The sequence below is a fragment of the Hyperolius riggenbachi genome, chromosome 5 (assembly GCF_040937935.1).
Source record: "Hyperolius riggenbachi isolate aHypRig1 chromosome 5, aHypRig1.pri, whole genome shotgun sequence".
Taxonomy (NCBI): domain Eukaryota; kingdom Metazoa; phylum Chordata; class Amphibia; order Anura; family Hyperoliidae; genus Hyperolius; species Hyperolius riggenbachi.
The window spans coordinates 114,202,999-114,221,674 of record NC_090650.1 but is presented as its reverse complement, the minus strand read 5'-3'; the positions used below and the strand labels follow the sequence as shown (position 1 = coordinate 114,221,674).

Below are 18,676 nucleotides of genomic sequence, written 5' to 3'. Positions count from 1 at the left end.
TAGAGCCCCCTTTTTCATAGCAGCCTGTACATTTTGTACACTATACACCAGCAATACTGTCTTCTCATGCCGGATCCATGCCACAATGCTGCTCATTTCTGTGAAGCTGAACTCATATCTGTGATCAGTAGTTAAGATAGCTATACAATGGTCAATTTTTGCATTATTGTCCAGCCAATTTGACCATTTGATAAAATCTTCTAGAAATTGATGGAGCAAAGGATTCCTGATTGATCAATTTTTTTAGCCCAAATCATGATGGATGGAAGATTTCACTCGATCGGTAGTGGCATTAGGGTTCGCAACGACCTGTGTAGCTATTCTCACCTGTTCGCCATGTGTCTTCTCACCACCATTGGAGGCTATTCTTTCTGTTCTTCTCTCCTGTGTCACGTCACAAATGGTCACTTAAGGAATGTGCCGTGGGGCCTGTAGTGTTCAATCTTTAGTGTTCTTCACAGGCCCCTGGGAGAGAAGAGGCAGGAAGGAGAGCCCAGAACATTCATAAATCTGATCGGATTGGATAGGATATTTTTGTCCTTTAGTGGTCCCAAATAATCGTTTCCTACTGTTCAAAATTGTATCATTAGTGTTCACCTTTAAGAAGTGGCTTTTCAATTTGCATTTAAACACTCCAGAGTTGAAGCTTTCTTGATTGCGTGTGGTAAGGTGTTCCAAAGTGTAGGGGCCGTATGTATGACAAAAGGCTCTGGCTCCAAAGGTTTTTAGGTGGGCTCTGGGAGTGACCAAGTTATGAGATCCTGAGGTTGTGTGAAGTGTGTTGCAGTTGCAACAAATCCTTCATGTATCCAGTTCCATATTTGTGTAAACATTTAAATGTTAGTAGGACAACTTATAGAAGATTCTGCATTTTATGACTAGCCACTGGAGTGAACAAACGATCGGTGTTATGGTAGGGTTAGTTTGTTAACAGCCTTGCAGCAGCACTCTGTACTAACGCAGGTGAGGCAGATCTTTATTTGGAATAAGATGGCTATGAGCATTAGAAAAAAACAACATTATGTTAGTATAAAGAACATAGGGAAGAGGAGATCAAGCGAAGGAACGTTTTGTTCAAGTTCTCTTTAAATAATTTGTAGCGTTTGTTTCCTTTGCACGTCTTTGCTACGGCCCCTCAAGCAATGACTGAATTAAATATCTTTTCAGTGTTCCAGAGAAATCTTTAGGCAGAATGATCACAGACAAAATCTAAACTATCGTCAATCTTTCTGTCCTTGTTTACATTGCAGCTTAAATGAGTACATTCTGTACCTAAATTAAATGGAAAAATAAGTGTACATTTATTTATTTATTTCAGTAGCCAGGAATGTTTGCCTTATCCCTTCCATTTCCTTGACTGTCCTTACTGAGTCTTATTAAAAGAAAAGTCCTCATACGAACAGCCTTTTGATTTGCAGATAATAGAAGAACGTCCTATCTAGATGTCACAATGATACAATTATTGTCTTCCTATCTATGACATAAACTGTAAGTCCCATATTTACCCGTCAACCAGGAAAGGTTGAGTAACTTTTATCTTAGACTACATTGTCAATTTTTGATATATTTATTGTATTTATTTGGGGGGAGAAGCAATGGAAAAAATGCTACTGTAGTCAAAAAACCACAGCTGTTTTTTCAGTTTATCATAAAACTTAAAATAATGTTGCTGGTACAATATATGAGGACTATATTAAATTTTGAATAAATTGAATAATTTCTCTTTGTGCTGTAATAATAATAAAATCATAAAGATGCAGAATAAGAGGTTAATAAAGAGAGTAACTGATAATTTTTTTATGTAAAGGGAGTGGACTCAAAATTGGGTGTGGTTTCAAGAGTTGGCTAAATATTATCTTCATTGTAATCTAGTGGACCACTAGAAAAATGATAAGAGCTTGGGGGCCCCCTTGCTCTTATCATTTTTCTTGGTGGCCTAGTGGCTCTCCTCCCCATTATAGTTTTTCCAAGTGGCCCAATAACCCCCTTGAAGTGTTCAGTAGTGGCCCCGGTCCCCTAACCTGAAAGCTTTCCCTGGTGTTATCACTCGTAAACTAATGGTCCCCCTTATATAGTGTTCTCTGGTGGTCTAGTAGTATTTTTCCCTCTATATATTTTTACTTTGTGGTCTAGCGGTTCTATTCCTAATATAATTTAGGGTAATCAGACTCCAAGGCATCTTCCCCTGATTTCTCCTTAAGTCATCCCTGGGATGTGCTACCATGCATGTCGGTCTAGCTGCTGCCATAGACCTACATGTACATCCTTCACTGGTGACTGCGAAGACATTCTTACACTGCAGTGTCATTGACAAGTGGTTAAAAGAGACTTTGATTCATTTTTGACGGTTGAGTATAGAGTGTGACACCATGAAGACAGCGGTCCACAACAGAGATGGATGAAGAAGTAATAGGGCCCTAGGCAAGGTAGTAGATATGGAGCCCCCTTGTGGTCTTTTTGGTAAGCTGAATGGAGAGAGGTCAAAGAAGGTGGCAGGTGGACCCCTTGACACCCACTAGTCCCCAAGCACCTGCCTAGGGTTCCTGGTGGATGATCCTGCTCTGGTCCACACCATCTAGCTGCCAGGCCATACCAGCATATATGCATTAAATTGCATTCACACCATATTCCTGAAAAACTCAAAACCACATTTCATAATCATAGAGATTATGTGATCCTCCTTGCTGCTATGCATTTATTAACATTTTTTAATACATAAAAAAGGTCAACAAATTCCATGGTTATTTGACCGCTTAATGACCTTTATGCCACATCAATGGGCTTTGAATAAGGAAATCATTATGTTCTTCTTGTACTTTTTACCTGAAGTGTTTGCACTACTTTTAAGCCTCAATTACTGTGATTTGCTCATTTACATATGATATCTCTGCCAGCATCCTGCAGAATATGAATCGAGGCTTATTAATGCCTAAATGCGCAACGCGAAGAGGAAAAAAAACACAGGCTGTAAAGCACAAATGATCACATCAATGTTTAATACTATTGAACACTGAGGATTAGATTTTCATAAGAAAAAACTCTGTTTTATGTGATTTATCTACAAAACGGGGCAAAATATATATTCGAGAGTGAAATGGTGTTATTAAAAGGAATATGGCCATAGCATAAAATGTTAAATGTATCTGGATGCGATCAGATGGTGGGCAGAAATATAAGGATTACTGATGTGCCAGGTTGGATCTGATTCCGTATTGGTATGAGGAGGACTGTGCAGATGGTGCTTCTGCTTTTATACTCCAATAATAAGTTAATCAAATTCAATTAGGTTACACAAAAAAAAATGTATTTCAGAAGAGGGGTACTGGTCGCAGCACTAGATGCAGTGCAGGGATGTGCAAAGCCTGCACAACACTGCTCAAGGTCATTTTTTTTTAATTGTTTTTATTGAGTTTTTACACTACAAGAAAATTCAGTACAAATGTGTAAAGTATAAACAGACTTAACCAAATAGAGGATATAAGTACATCTGTAATGTTAATTTGTTAATAAAGAAATTAACCCTCTAAAATAGGATTTGCAAAGTCAGGTGGAAACCTATAGAACCTTTTATGCGAACACAACATTAGCAGAGTCCATAACATCAACCTCATGGTTGGAGAACAGTGTAGTGAAGGTCAATTTTATTACTTAGAACAACAGATCCAAACATGTAATGATTAAAGGGGGGGGGGGGGGGGGATCTCAAGGCAGTTTTAAAGTCACAGAATAAGGGCATTATTGTTGCCCATGTGTCAGACCAAAAGGTGGTAATAATATGGAGGGGTTACTTGCAGTGTTTGCGAGCAATTTAAACGTAACTACCTAAGTACCAGAGGCTGCTGGTACCAAATAACAGGGCCTATAATGGTGAGATTGACTCACAGTGACCATGTGGTCAGGAGCCAATGATATTGGATCCTGATCGGCTCACAGAGCTCTATCGTCATAGCGACGGCAGAGCGCGTGGCCTGCAGCGACAGGAGAGTGCTGCAGCACAATAATTTAATTCTACGCCCTGGCAGGAATAAGCAGCCGTAAACAGGGTGTAGATTTTAATTACTGCGGTTCAGAAGGGTTAATATAGGGGCAATCAAACAGCCACCTCCACCCAGTTAAATAGGTCAAAAGGTTATTTCTGAGCCCTTACCTATTTGCAATAGAGCATTACACACATTGATTTCCATGTTATTTTCTTCTTTGTTCATCGGTGCTTCTGTAGATCTTCTTTCTTCCTTGCAGAACACTTCCCTGTCCTTCTCAGCAGTCACTTGCCCACCAGTCATTAATCTGAACACTCAACATATTTTAATTTCTTGTTGAGGCGTCCTATTGGTCCATATATCTGAACCAATGGAAATCCTTAGCAGCACATTTAGAAAAGTCCATTGCCCTTATTCAATTCACTGTTTCTCCCACGTTTTCTCCTAGGAGATAGTTTTACACCTTATCAATAAAATGTGTGTTAAGCCACAAGCAAGCAAGAAAATACTCATAGTAGTTTTGCCGGTACTTCTTCACCTACTGTTTGGTACTTTTTTAATTGCAGAGTGCTGAGAAGCTATTTTAAACAAATTGTAAAAAAAATTATCTCTTAGGAGAAAACTTAGAAGAAATAAAGTTAATTGAATAAGGGCCAATGTGTTTATTTGCATTGCCCTCGTTTGTCCATGGAGCCGGTTTGTAAAATATCTATTGGGAATGCTGTAGATGTGATATACTTGGACTTTGCAAAGGCCTTCGACACTGTTCCCCACAGAAGTCTGGTGCAAAAATTGAGGATGCAAGGACTGGGGAAGAGTTTGTGTGCATGGATAGGGAACTGGCTAATGGACAGAAAACAAAGAGTTGTGGTCAAAGGATCGTACTCAAAATGGGAGACTGTTAGCAGTGGGGTCCCACAGGGGTCTGTACTGGGTCCAGTGCTCTTCAATTTATTTATTAATGACCTAGTAGATGCAGTAGTGAGCAATGTTGCTATTTTTGCAGATGATACAAAATTGTGCAGAATCATCAACTCTCAGGAAGATAGTGTCATATTGCAACAGGATCTGGATAGGATGGCTATATGGGCACATACATGGCAGATGAAGTTCAATGTTGACAAATGTAAAGTCATGCATTTTGGTCGTACCAATGGTCTAGCACCATACAAAATAAATGGGATACAGTTGGGGACATCAAACTTGGAGAAGGACTTAGGAGTACTCATCGACAACAAGTTAAATAATCTTACTCAATGCCAAGCCGCTGCAGCTAAAGCGAACAAAATTTTGGGATGCATTAAAAGGGAAATAAAAACTCGAGATGCTAGCATAATATTTCCCCTGTTTAACTCTCTAGTAAGGCCACATCTGGAATATGGAATTCAGTTCTGGGCACCACATTACAAAAAAGATATTGCAGTTTTGGAGCAGGTGCAGAGACGAGCTACAAAATTGATACGTGGGATGGAAGGTCTCGCTTACCAAGAAAGGTTAGATAAACTGGGTTTATTTAGTCTAGAGAAAAGACGCCTTAGAGGAGATCTAATTAACATGTATAAATACATCAGAGGGCAATATAATAGCTTGGCGGATGAGCTTTTTGTCCCTAGGCCTTCTCAAAGGACTAGAGGACATGATCTGCGCATGGAGGAAAAACGTTTTAGCCATTTATTTAGGAAAGGGTTCTTTACAGTAAGAGTGATTAAGATGTGGAATGCATTGCCACAGGAAGTCGTTATGGCAAACTCTATACCTGCATTTAAAGGGGGCTTAGATGCTTTCCTTGCGTTGAAAGACATCCATGGCTACAATTACTAGGTTATGCCTAATGATGTTGATCCAGGGATTTTATCCGATTGCCATCTGGAGTCAGGAAGGAATTTTTCCCTTTTGGGGCTAATTGGACCATGCCTTGTAAGGGTTTTTTCGCCTTCCTCTGGATCAACAGGGGTATGTGGGGGACGGGCTGGAGTTGTACTTTGTACTGGTTGAACTTGATGGACGTATGTCTTTTTTCAACCAAAATAACTATGTAACTATATGTAACTATGTAACTATGTGTACATCGCCATGGAAGATATTGGCAGTACATAAATAAAGGATAATAAGTGCACAGAACAAAACAAGCTTTGCTACTAAGTGCCAACACATGACTTTTGTGAATGGAGCTGGACTTTGAGCCCGATGTCACAAATGTTTGCACACCTTGCCCATTTTTTGCAGGTCTTTTCATCCACCAGGGACGGTCCTGGGAAAACAAAAGCACATGTGAAATGTAGTATATTCTTCCTGAAATGATGGGATGCAGATGAAATGCATTTTCGTGTGAAGTGAAGCCTATTTCCCCATAAATGTGAGCACAGCAGCCAACAACACACTGTTCATTTCCCTTCTGATTGCCAAAGCAAACTGAAAACAAAATACACAGAAACACGGACAACATTACAGTATCACAATGGCATCTATAAACCAGAGCCCACAGCCTTTGTTCTGGACTAGAATTGTTCACACGTGTATCTATTCTATTATGCATTTCTGAGGTGCTGATAAAGTACATTGTTTGCATTTTAACGATTCAGGGAAAAAACTGTGTAATTTTGTTATATGCATTACACATTGAATTTTTTTTTGTTTTTTTTCTAACTATGGTGACTTATTAGGTATATGTATATGCAAAGTATGTCATGCAAAATGCTGAACTGGATGAAACAACAGTTGGCACTAAAGGGTTACTAAAGGCTAAAAAAAATAAGTTTAAGGCCCTGTTCACATTAGCGTTCTGAGCCAAAAGGATCCGGTGAGCGGATTCGGTCACCAGAGACCTTCGGCAAGTCTCCCTAACACTGCTACTGCCTATAGAGCGCGTCCTAGTGGCTGCAGCTCTGGCGCTTTGAGTCCGCCAGGAGAAAAGCGCAATATAAATGTTCTGTCTGTCTGTCAGTATCAGACTATGTTCTTAAAGCTAATGGGAACCGGGTTGTAAAAAAAAAAGTCAGATACTCACCTAAGGAGAGGGAGGCTCTGGGTCCCATAGAGCACTCCCTCTCCTCTCCCGGTGCCCGCTGCTGTCAAATACCGCTGTCTCCCGGCCGAATGGAGGCTTCGGAGATGCTTCGGGAGCCCGAGTGCTCCCGAAGACGGGCCGCGATAACACTGCGCATGCGCGCGTGTCCTCTATGACGCATTCGCATGTGCACCACCTGTCTTTGGAAGGACTCGGCTCCCGAAGACTTCCGAAGTCCCCTCGGCGTGGGACAAGAACGGAGGAGCGAGCGCAGCACCGGGGACATCAGGAGAGGAGAGGGATGGCTCATTAGGACCGAGCCCTCCCTCTCCTTTGGTGAGTATCGGACTTTTTTTTTAACTAACCCAGGTTACATTAGCTTTAAACAAAACCTGTAATGAAAAAATTCTCACGGGGGGGGGGGGGGGGTACTCACCTCGGGAGGGGGAAGCCTCCGGATCTTATTGAGGCTTCCCCCGTCCTCCTTGGTCCCACGGCAGCGGCGATAAAGCTCCCCGAACAGCGGGGATGTAAATATTTACCTTCCCGTCTCCCGCGCAGGTGCAGTATTGGCTCTCCGCCTCGGAGATAGGCGCAAATAGCCGATCGTTGTCGGGTCGCTCTACTGGCAAGTCGCCTGCGCAAGTCTCCCCTGCCCCATCTCAGGTACTCTTTAACCTCCTTGCCAGTCTAATTCCCCCGGCAAGGAGGCAGCGCAGCACTTTTTTTTTCAATTTTTATTTTTTTAAAATCATGTAGCAAGCCCAGGGCTCGCTACATGATAGCCGCTGAGCAGCAGCAGCTCTGCAGCCACTCCGATCGCTTCCGGCGATCGGAGTAAGAAGGAAATCCCGTTCAGAACGGGATTTCCTGCTGGGCTTCCCCGGTCGCCATGGTGACGGGGCGGGATGACGTCACCGACGTCATCGACGTCGGGACGTCATAGGGAATCCCGAGCCACCCCTCAGCGCTGCCTGGCCCTGAATGGCCAGGCTGCGCAGGGGTCTGGGGGGGGAGGCGGCTCGGCGGGTAGCGGCGAATCGGCGGGTAGCGGCGGCGATCGCGTACTACACGCAGCTAGCAAAGTGCTAGCTGCGTGTAGGGAAAAAAATTATGCAAATCGGCCCAGCAGGGCCTGAGAAATCCTCCTGCGCAGGTTACCCCGAGCTGAGCTCGGGATAACCGGCAAGGAGGTTAAGTGTATAGCCTGTTTGAAACATTTCAGAATGTAATATAAAGAGCTTTAAAAGTTGAAGACTACTGAATTTCAACTTGACCACTGGTTGGAAAGCAGTACTAGTTTGCTTCTGTTATTGGCAGTTTCAATAGTAACTTCTTTGAAACATTAAGACATTAAATCATCCTCAGTAATTTTGTTCATTGTATTATTTTTGTCTGTGCAGCCTTTATTCAAGTCAAAACTGTATTTTATATGCAGCTAAGTGAGAAAATAAATATTTATTTATTTGTTTATAGTTTACATAGCTACTCAGACTTTAATGATACTGTTCAATGGTGGCAATAATACAAATGTCCACAAGGTGGTGCAAAATAATAATATTTCTTGTTTCTCCATATAACATGAAATGTACAATATAACACAGCAGGTCCCATGCTTTCCCAAGTTGCGATACACCACATCAGACCTTCACAATTGTATGACATACCACAGCAACTTATCAACATTTGCCTGAAATAACCAGAATATTCTCTGAATACTGAGCAGTAAGGGCCCATTCACACTTAAAAGCACAAAACCGTTTTGCACTGGTGATTTTACCACGATTAGCACAGTAAAATCACTGTACACTCTCGTGATTCAGAGCGATCGCGATCAGCGCTTTTATAAGCACTGTATCACGATCGCTCCAGGATCGCAGCAAAATGCTGCAAGGAACACGGTCTGCGATTGCCGCTAATCGCGAAACACACGCAATCCGTGGCAGTGAGATGCCATCCTCTATAATAATCCCCTACTGTCGCTGCGTCCAGCAGCTGTCCCTGTTATTTTGTTACTGTGCATGTGCGCAGTAACGAACAGCTGGACGGGACCAGGGAGCGAGGTGGGTGGGCGGGCTGTTGCGTACGCCGCGGCGGGCGCGCGGTGAGCAGTGACTGGCAGTGGCGGTAAAAAAAGACCTAGAGCCCGTTTTTAAACGGGCTTAGGTCCACTAGTAGGTTAATATTGCGCTAGTGCTTTAAAAAGCCCTAGTGCTTGGGCGATTAGCAGAAATCACCCGCTATTCACCCAAATGAGAACGGGCCCTAAATGTCTGTACTTTGTTAGAAAGCTCTTTGATAGAGATTGAGAATGAGATGCTGATAACTGTGACCTGCTTAGAAAGTTAAAGCAAATTGTATGCAGCTTGGAATTGGGCCAGTCAAAGCTGACAGAAAGTGCTTTTGATTGGCCCAACTCTAAGCCGCATACAATTAGCATCACATTTGCATGTAAGCCAGAATTATTGGCAACTTACGATATTTAGTATCTCTACTGTGTGACTGTAGTGGGCTGGCTTACAATATTTGCTGTGTGGACTTGCTAGCCGGCCTGTTTGTCTGGCGGTCAGGTCTGGTGCTGCAATTGCTGGGCTGGTGCTGGTAAGGCTTTGCATTACCTACTGGTGTTGGCTAGTGCCGCCCTGTCACTGCTTGGCTAGTACAAGTGTCTGGTACTATTCTGACATTGATTGCTGCTGGAAATGATCAGCAGCTGTTGGTTCTGGCTGTGCTGATGATGGATTCTGGCCACCAGCTGTCTGTTCTGGCTGTGCTGATGTCTGGTTCAGGCTGCTGGCTGTTGGTTCTGGCTGTGCCATGTCTGGTTCTGGCTGTTGGTTATGGCAATGCTGGTGACTGGTTCTGGATACTGACTGGTTTTGGCTTCTGGCTGTTGGTTCTGGCTGCACTGGTGTTTGGTTCTGGCTACTGTCTGTTGGTTCTGGCTACTGTCTGTTGGTTCTGGCAGTGCTGGTGTCTGGTTCTGGCTACTGGCTGTTGGTTTTGGCAGTGCTGGTTCTGGTTGCTGGCCTTTGGTTCTGGCTGTGCTGATGACTGGTTCTGGCTGCTGGATGTTGATTCTGGCTGTGCTGGTATCTGGTTCTGACTGCTGGTACTTGTTTCTTGCTGTACTGGTGACTGGTTCTGGCCGCTGTTTTTGGCTGTACTGGTGACTTGTTCAGGCTACTGGCTGTTGTTTCTGGCTGTGCTGGTGTCTGGTTCTGGCTGCTGTTTCTGGCTATGCTGGTGGCTGGTTCCGGCTGCTGGCTGTTGGTTCTGGTGTGCTGGTGTCTGGTTCTGGCTGTGCTGGTGTCTGGTTCTGGCTGCTGGCTGTTGGTTCTGGTGTGCTGTTATCTGGTTCTGACTGTTGGTTCTGGCTGTGCTGCTGACTGGTTTTGGCTGTGCTGGTGTCTGGTTCTGGCTGCTGGCTGTTGGTTCTGGTGTGCTGATGTCTGGTTCTGGCTTTGCTGGTGTCTGATTATGGCTGCTGGCTGTTGGTTCTGGTGTGCTGGTGTCTGGTTCTGGCTGCTGGTTCTGGCTGTGCTGGTGTCTGGTTCAGGCTGCTGGCTGTTGGTTCTGGCTGTGCCATGTCTGGTTCTGGCTGTTGGTTATGGCAATGCTGGTGACTGGTTCTGGATACTGACTGGCTTTGGCTTCTGGCTGTTGGTTCTGGCTGCACTGGTGTCTGGTTCTGGCTTTGCTGGTGTCTGATTCTGGCTGCTGGCTGTTGGTTCTGGTGTGCTGGTGTCTGGTTCTGGCTGCTGGTTTCGGCTGTGCTGGTGTCTGGTTCAGGCTGCTGGCTGATGGTTCTGGCTGTGCCATGTCTGGTTCTGGCTGTTGGTTATGGCAATGCTGGTGACTGGTTCTGGATACTGACTGGTTTTGGCTTCTGGCTGTTGGTTCTGGCTGCACTGGTGTCTGGTTCTGGCTACTGTCTGTTGGTTCTGGCTACTGTCTGTTGGTTCTGGCAGTGCTGGTGTTTGGTTCTGGTTGCTGGCCGTTGGTTCTGGCTGTGCTGATAACTGGTTCTGGCTGCTGGATGTTGATTCTGGCTGTGCTGGTGACTAGTTCTTGCTGCTGGCTGTTGGTTTTGAGTGTCTTGGTGACTGGTTCTGACTGCTGGCTGTTGTTTCTGGCTGCGCTGGTATCTGGTTCTGACTGCTGGTACTTGTTTCTTGCTGTGCTGGTGACTGGTTCTGGCCGCTGTTTTTGGCTATACTGGTGACTTGTTCTGACTGCTGGCTGTTGGTTCTGGTGTGCTGGTGTCTGGTTCTGGCTGCTGGTTCTGGCTGTGCTGGTGTCTGGTTCAGGCTGCAGGCTGTTGTTTCTGGCTGTGCTGGTGTCTGGTTCTGGCTGCTGTTTCTGGCTATGCTGGTGGCTGGTTCCGGCTGCTGGCTGTTGGTTCTGGTGTCTGGTTCTGGCTTTGCTGGTGTCTGGTTCTGGCTGCTGGCTGTTGGTTCTGATGTGCTGTTATCTGGTTCTGGCTGTTGGTTCTGGCTGTGCTGCTGACTGGTTTGGGCTGTGCTGGTGTCTGATCCTGGCTGCTGGCTGTTGGTTCTGGTGTGCTGGTGTCTGGTTCTGGCTGCTGGTTCTGGCTGTGCTGGTGACTGGTTCCGGCTGCTGGCTGTTGGTTCTGGTGTGCTGGTGTCTGGTTCTGGCTGTGCTGGTGTCTGATTCTGGCTGCTGGCTTTTGGTTCTGGCCATGCATAACTCCACAATGCTCAATTGTTTTTGGCAATAGTGGGATTCATTATCCACCTTCTGCAATACAACGATCAGCAATAACAGTAAAAGCACAGCTGAATATTTTGTTACAATGACATCTGTCAAGCGATGGAATATAGCAGTCACCAGTCCATTCTTGAATGTATATGTTGAAAGAAGTAAAATGCGCAAGCATATAGATGATGGCAACATGAGTGATCAGAGACTTTCTACAATGGCAACTTTTGTGGTGCCTCCCTGTTAAGCAGTAATTAGTACCAACAAAAAGTGGCCCAAGGTAGGACAATGTGGTGACTAGGTCATGGGCACCCAGTGCTCCTTGATATGTACACAAGCAAATGCTAGCCCATCTGGCTCAATTCCATAAATGGAAACTGGGCGGAGCTGCACTGAAGAGTAGTGAGGAGGACCTGTCCTGCCACCGGGGGCAGGTCAAGTTTAATGCTCTGCTGCAGCTTGCTCTACCTAATCGAGAACAGGGGGGCTGGAAACGACCTAATATCGTGACTTACTGGGGTCTAACTGGGGGGCCCAGCGAATTACAGTTACACCCCTGATCGCAATTGCAAATTTCACTGCACAATTACTACTATGGGGAACTATAGCTCATCACTATCATTTAGTAATTGCTGCAGTTCTTTTTTAAGTGTGAAGTTTATTGTTACATTTTTTTCTTATGTAATGAATGATTCTGTGACTTTAAAACTTTCCTTTTAGCCATGTAAATAAATACAGGATGTCAATTCTGAGGTGAGATGCTGACAACTCAAAAACACTTCAATCTAGCTGCAGAATCGAATGTTGTGTATAATATTTTTTTTGTATGTTAATAGTAGCATTTGATATTTGGTCTTTGCTAAAAACACATTTATATGTAAAATGCAGCTGTAGAATAGCAAATGGATTCAAAATGTGGGCTACATCTTTATGATTTCTGTAAATGCATGCTTTTAACCTGGTTTACCTGGAGATATTGGGGACATTCTGCCCCAAGCTTAGGAGAGCTATAAAACGGACCTGTCAGTCACTTGTCTTTTTCAAATACGCCTATGTTCAGTTTGTGGGCTTTTGGATAATAAAGGTTTTAGCAGGTCTCAAATCTGAACAGGGCTGAGGTCAGAGGGGAAAAACTGTTGATGTTTTGTTTGGAGATCAACTGCCAGGGCTGGTTCTGGACTTTTTGCTGGCTGAGGCAAACTTGTGAGGATGAACCCCCCTCCTTAGTCAGAACTGCAGTGCCACCTCCTTCCTTCTGCTGTGCAAGTCAAATGAAACACTGCTGCTCTCCTGCCTCCCCCTCCTCACTCACTGTCAGACTCCTCACACAGCACAACAAGCTGCATTTCCCCAATGATGAACTCTTCACCTCACTCTCCTTTCGCTTCTCCCCCTACTCTGACTGCATGCTGTTACAAAAATACTGCCTCTGTAATCTCTGCGCCTGATGTAAATGTTTCACCTTGCTTCATTAGAGAACCGGCCCTGTCAATTGCAACAGTTAAATGCAACAAAATTACATTGGAAGCCCAGCAAATGTCTAAGGCCCCTTTCACACTCTTGCGTCGCAGTACACTCCCCCATTGCAGCGGCTATTATCCTCAACAAGATTGGCCACAATGCTTCGAATGATGCAGTTCATTGCCGAGCTGTACGAGGGATACCTCTCGGCGCATGATTGCATTAGAGTTAATGGCACCACAACAATCTATTATAGATTGTTGCGATAGTGTTGCAGCCTGCATGTGCTGATCATCAAAAACCCAGTGATGTACTTCCTGTCCAGCAGGAAGCACATCACTGAGTGGGGGGGGGGGAGGGGCAGAGATAGGGAAATTATCCTGTCGGGGCACAGTCTGCCACAGGATATATAATGGATGCAAAATGGTGTGGTGCGATTGTCCTTGGACAGTCTTGCCTCAGGAAAGTGTATAAGTAGCCTTAAAGGGAAATTAAACTGAGAGGAATATGGATGTTTCCTTTCAAACAATACCAGTTGCTTGGCAGCCCTGCTGATCTATTTGGCTGTGGTAGTGTCTGAATAACACCAGAAACAAGCATGCAGCTAATCCAGTCTGACTCCAGTCAGAGCACCTGATCTGCTTGCTTGCTGAGGGGCTGTGGCTGAAAGTATTAGAGACACAGGATCAGCAGGAGAGTCAGGCAACTGGTGTTATTTCAAAAGGAAATGTCCATATCCTTCTCAGTTTAGGTTCTCTTTAAGGTGGCCACACACCATACAATTTTTATATTTCTTTTCAATTCAAAAACTACAATCAGTTGTTGTTATCTGATTGTAACATTTGAAAAATCTGACCAATATACCATACACTTGTGTTTATTTTTTCCCCATTAATAAAAATAAATTATTGAAAATTGCTTTAGACTTTAGATCACAAGTTTGACAATCTACCCGACACCATTCAATTTTCACAAAGATTGATCAGAAAAATCTGCCACTCCCGACTTTTATAAAAAAAAAAAAAAAAAATTTGAAGTTTGATCAGATTTCTTAAAAAAAAAATAAACTGTCAACCTTTCTGCACAACTCATCGTTTTTATTTAATTGACATAAAATTGGATAATTTTATTGTATTGCGTATGGCCATCTTAAGATATTTGCTTCTATTTGAAAAGAGGGAAAATGTGTGTAGTGTTGGGGATATCACATTTTATGTAACTTCCAGGGCAAAATAGGAAAGTTGCATATCCTTTCATTTACAGCTCCCTTGGAGCTTGTTCACATTAGCTGATGTGACTTCAGGTAGAAAAAGGCAGTGCACTGCCGTGCGGTTTCCCCTACACAATTGGAGGCGCAAAGTGAACATTTTTGACAAGTAAGTCATTCTGCTGACACAGTCTCTGCAGGGCCCCAGGGACCACTATACACTAACAGGAAGACTTGGCGAAGCCCTATAGCTGGCTTGAGGGCCCTGAGCAGTTGCCTAGTTTGCCCCTATGGAAGCGCCATCCCAGTAACAGGAGCAGCAGCATATTTTTGAAAATATACAGATTGGGTCATTAATGATATCTGAGAGGATTTAAAAAAGGGAGCTATCCATTAAAGAGACTCCGTAACAAAAATTGCATTCTGTTTTTTATCATCCTACAAGTTCAAAAAGCTATTCTAATGTGTTCTGGCTTACTGCAGCACGTTCTACTATCACCATCTCTGTAATAAATCAACTTATCTCTCTCTTGTCAGACTTGTCAGCCTGTGTCTGGAAGGCTGCCAAGTTCTTCAGTGTTGTGGTTCTGCTATGAACTCCCCCTTCCAGGCCCCTGTATACACACTGCCTGTGTGTTATTTAGGATTAGAGCAGCTTCTCTCTTCTCTCTTATCTTTTACAAGCTGGATAAATCGTCCTCTGAGCTGGCTGGGCTTTCACATACTGAAGAATTACAGACAAGGGCAAAGCTGTTTGCAGGAAGAAACAAGCAGCCTGAAACTTCAGTGCATGAGAACAGGGGGAAAGAAACACACAAATAATCTCTTGAGATTCAAAAGGAAGGGTGTATACAGCCTGCTTGTGTATGAATGTATTTTCTATGTGTGGACATACTGTACATCAACCTACTTCCTGTTTTGGTGGCCATTTTGTTTGTTTATAAACAAACTTTTTAAAACTGTTTTTAACCACTTTTAATGCGGCGAGGAGCGGCGAAATTGTGTCAGAGGGTAATAGGAGATGTCCCCTAACGCACTGGTATGTTTACTTTTGTGCGATTTTAACAATACAGATTCTCTTTAATATTATATTCGCTGACAGAACATTATATATAAGGAAAAAACATTCATGACAATAAACATGTTATGTTACTTATGATGCCATCCATTAAAAATGAAAGCCAGTAAAAGTAGTTGTTCTGAAAATACTCTTGTCTCTCCATAGGTTGTTTGTGGTGCTTAGAAGAATGCGCAGAAATACCTATCCATAATGCCTAGCAGCATGTCAGGTAAGTTAGAGGCTTTATTTTGGCATTGTCAATAACTTGCAGAAAGTTATGTTTGTGAAATGCAGGCTGTACATTAATATTAAATCCTCATGATTGGCTGCAGTAGTTATATTGATGTTCAATATCAAATATTGTGTACCTTGATAACTACAATATTTAGAAATTTTGATGTAGAACAAGCTGGTTTTTCTCTTCAACCTTTTTAACCTGTTACCAAATCCTGAGGCAAAGCAAACCTGTGCAAGTGTTATTAATTGCTACATGTCTGGCTTCAGTATTATTTTTCTCTGCTTTAAAAATGTATTTTATAAATGCAAGGAGTGAGACTTAATTTGCCCTGTCCCCTTCCCTGCAACAAAGCTACTCCCATAGGTCAACTGACAGCATCTCTAGTCTAGGCATTTAAAATACTTTTTCTTGAGTGAAAAAAATAATGTGACACAAGGCCTCATGTACAGAGCGTCATGTATATATACGGACAAGAAGGAAAAGTAAAAAAAGAAAGGGACAACGGGATAAAGGAAGGAGGGATGAAGGGAGGGAGGGAGAGAAGGAAGGAGGAAAGAAAGAAAGAAAGAAAGAAAGAAAGAAAGAAAGAAAGAAAGAAAGAAAGAAAGAAAGAAAGAAAGAAAGAAAGAGACAACGGGATAAAGGAAGGAGGGATGAAGGGAGGGAGGGAGGGAAGGAACGAAGGAAGGAAGAAAGGAAACATTAGGAGCAGAGACACAAGTCTAATATTGTTTCCAGTAAAGGAAGAGTTAAAGAAACTCTGAAGCCAATTTAAAATCTGCTTTTTACCTTCCATGTATGTTAAGAAGTATCAGTAGACCTAAAACACCGCATTCCCGCGGCAGAACAAGGGGTTTAGCCCCAATCCCCCAAATCCCGGGGGAAAACATCCACGACTTTCTTGGTGTTATAAAAAAAAACTATATAACTAAAAATAAAAATATGAGAATATTTTCTTTGCTACTAATGTTCTAGTCATTATCTGTACTACCCAACCAATCCATTATATCATAATTGTTTTTTCACTTCAGTGTCTCTTTAAGTTACTAAGCACTGGGTGGCAAATGGATAAACTTCTTAAAGGGAAGGTTCAGGGTGAGGGAAAAAAACATCAAAAATCAAAATCCACTTACCTGGGGCTTCCTCCAGCCCGTGGCAGGCAGGATGTGCTCTCGGCGCCGCTCCGCAGGCTCCCGGTGGCCGTCCCGACCTGGCCAGGCCGGCGGCCAGGTTGGGATTCTTCTGCGCTCCAATCTGCGTTTCACTCAGGCGCGATGACGTCATCAGATGTCCTCTGGGCTGTACTGCGCAGGCTCCGAACTACGGAGCCTGCGCAGTACAGCCCGGAGGACGTCCGATGACGTCATCACGCCCACGTGAAACGCAGATTGGAGCGCAGAAGAAGCCCGACCTAGCCATGTAGGGTCGGCCACCGGAGACCACCGGGAGCCTGCGGAGCGGCGCCGAGAGCACATCCTGCCTGCCACGGGCTGGAGGAAGCCCCAGGTAAGTGGATTTTGATTATGATTTTTTTTTCCCTCACCCTGAACCTTCCCTTTAAGCTGCATGCCCTGTATTTGTACATCGTATGGTCATCAGAATGTCAGTGAACATTGACCATGATGTCTACACTTAGGAAGCACTTCCTTTATGCTGGATACATCTACACAGTGCATTCATAGTGCACATATCTACAGGATCTTCTCAAAAAATTAGCATATTGTGATAAAGTTCATTATTTTCTGTAATGTACTGATAAACATTAGACTTTCATATATTTTAGATTCAAATACACACAACTGAAGTAGTTCAAGCCTTTTATTGTTTTAACCTGCTGAGCGGTCTGGACGAGCTCAGCTCGTCCAACACCGCCAGAGGCTGCCGCTCAGGCCCTGCTGGGCCGATTTTCACCAAATAAAAAGCAGCACACGCAGCCGGCACTTTGCCAGCCGCGTGTGCTGCCTGATCGCCGCTGCAGCGCGGCGATCCGCCGCGTGCAGCGGCGAAAGAGGGTCCCCCCAGCCGCCCGAGCCCAGCGTAGCCGGAACAAACAGTTCCGGCCAGCGCTAAGGGCTGGATCGGAGGCGGCTGACGTCAGGACGTCGGCTGACGTCCATGACGTCACTCCGCTCGTCGTCATGGCGACGAGGTAAGCGAAACACGGAAGGCCGCTTATTGCGGCCTTCCGTGTTACTTCTGGCCACCGGAGGCGATCGGAAGAACGCCTCCGGAGCGCCCTCTAGTGGGCTTTCATGCAGCCAACTTTCAGTTGGCTGCATGAAATAGTTTTTTTTTTATTTAAAAAAAACCCTCCCGCAGCCACCCTGGCGATTTAATCAGAACGCCAGGGTGGTTAATATTGATGATTTTGGCATACAGCTCATGAAAACCCAAAATTCCTATCTCAAAAAATTAGCATATTTCATCTGACCCATAAAAGAAAAGTGTTTTTAAAACAAAAAAAGTCAACCTTCAAATAATTATGTTCAGTTATGCACTCAATACTTGGACGGGAATCCTTTTGCAGAAATGACTGCTTCAATGCGGCGTGGCATGGAGGCATTCAGCCTGTGGCACTGCTCAGGTGTTATGGAGGCCCAGGAGGCTTCGATAGCGGCCTTAAAGAGAATCTGTACTCTAATATTCTTACAATAAAAAGCATACCATTCTATTCATTATTTTCTCCTGTGCCCCTCTGTGCTGTTTCTGCCACTCTCTGCTGCAATCCTGGCTTGTAATTAACAGTTTTAGGCAGTGTTTACAAACAAACTAACCAGCTTCTAATAGGCTCAGCTAAGCATAGTGTATGAGTCATTCAGAGTATGCAGGGGGGCTGCAGAGGGTGTGTATCGCTTCTACCAATCACAAGCAGCCCTGCACATTCCACACAATCAAGCTTTAACCCGACAAACAGGACAGAGGAAAGATACATTGATTTATTACAGAGACAGTGCAGTTAGGAAAGACTGCAGTAAGCCAGAGCAGATTAGAACAGGCATAG

General features: G+C 44.0%; 1 protein-coding gene across 8 annotated transcripts in view; it reads left to right on the top strand.

Annotated features, from left to right (window-relative positions):
• THRB (thyroid hormone receptor beta) overlaps positions 1-18,676 on the top strand; it is a 479,584-nt gene that overhangs the window by 335,487 nt on the left and 125,421 nt on the right. For all 8 annotated transcript variants that reach the window (XM_068236158.1, XM_068236162.1, XM_068236155.1 and 5 more), the window contains one exon: positions 15,603-15,666. Coding sequence is in view for 2 of the 8 variants with exons in the window: in XM_068236162.1 (XP_068092263.1) it covers positions 15,648-15,666 (19 nt within the window). In the remaining 6 variants the exon portion in view is untranslated. The remainder of the gene's footprint in view (positions 1-15,602; positions 15,667-18,676) is intronic.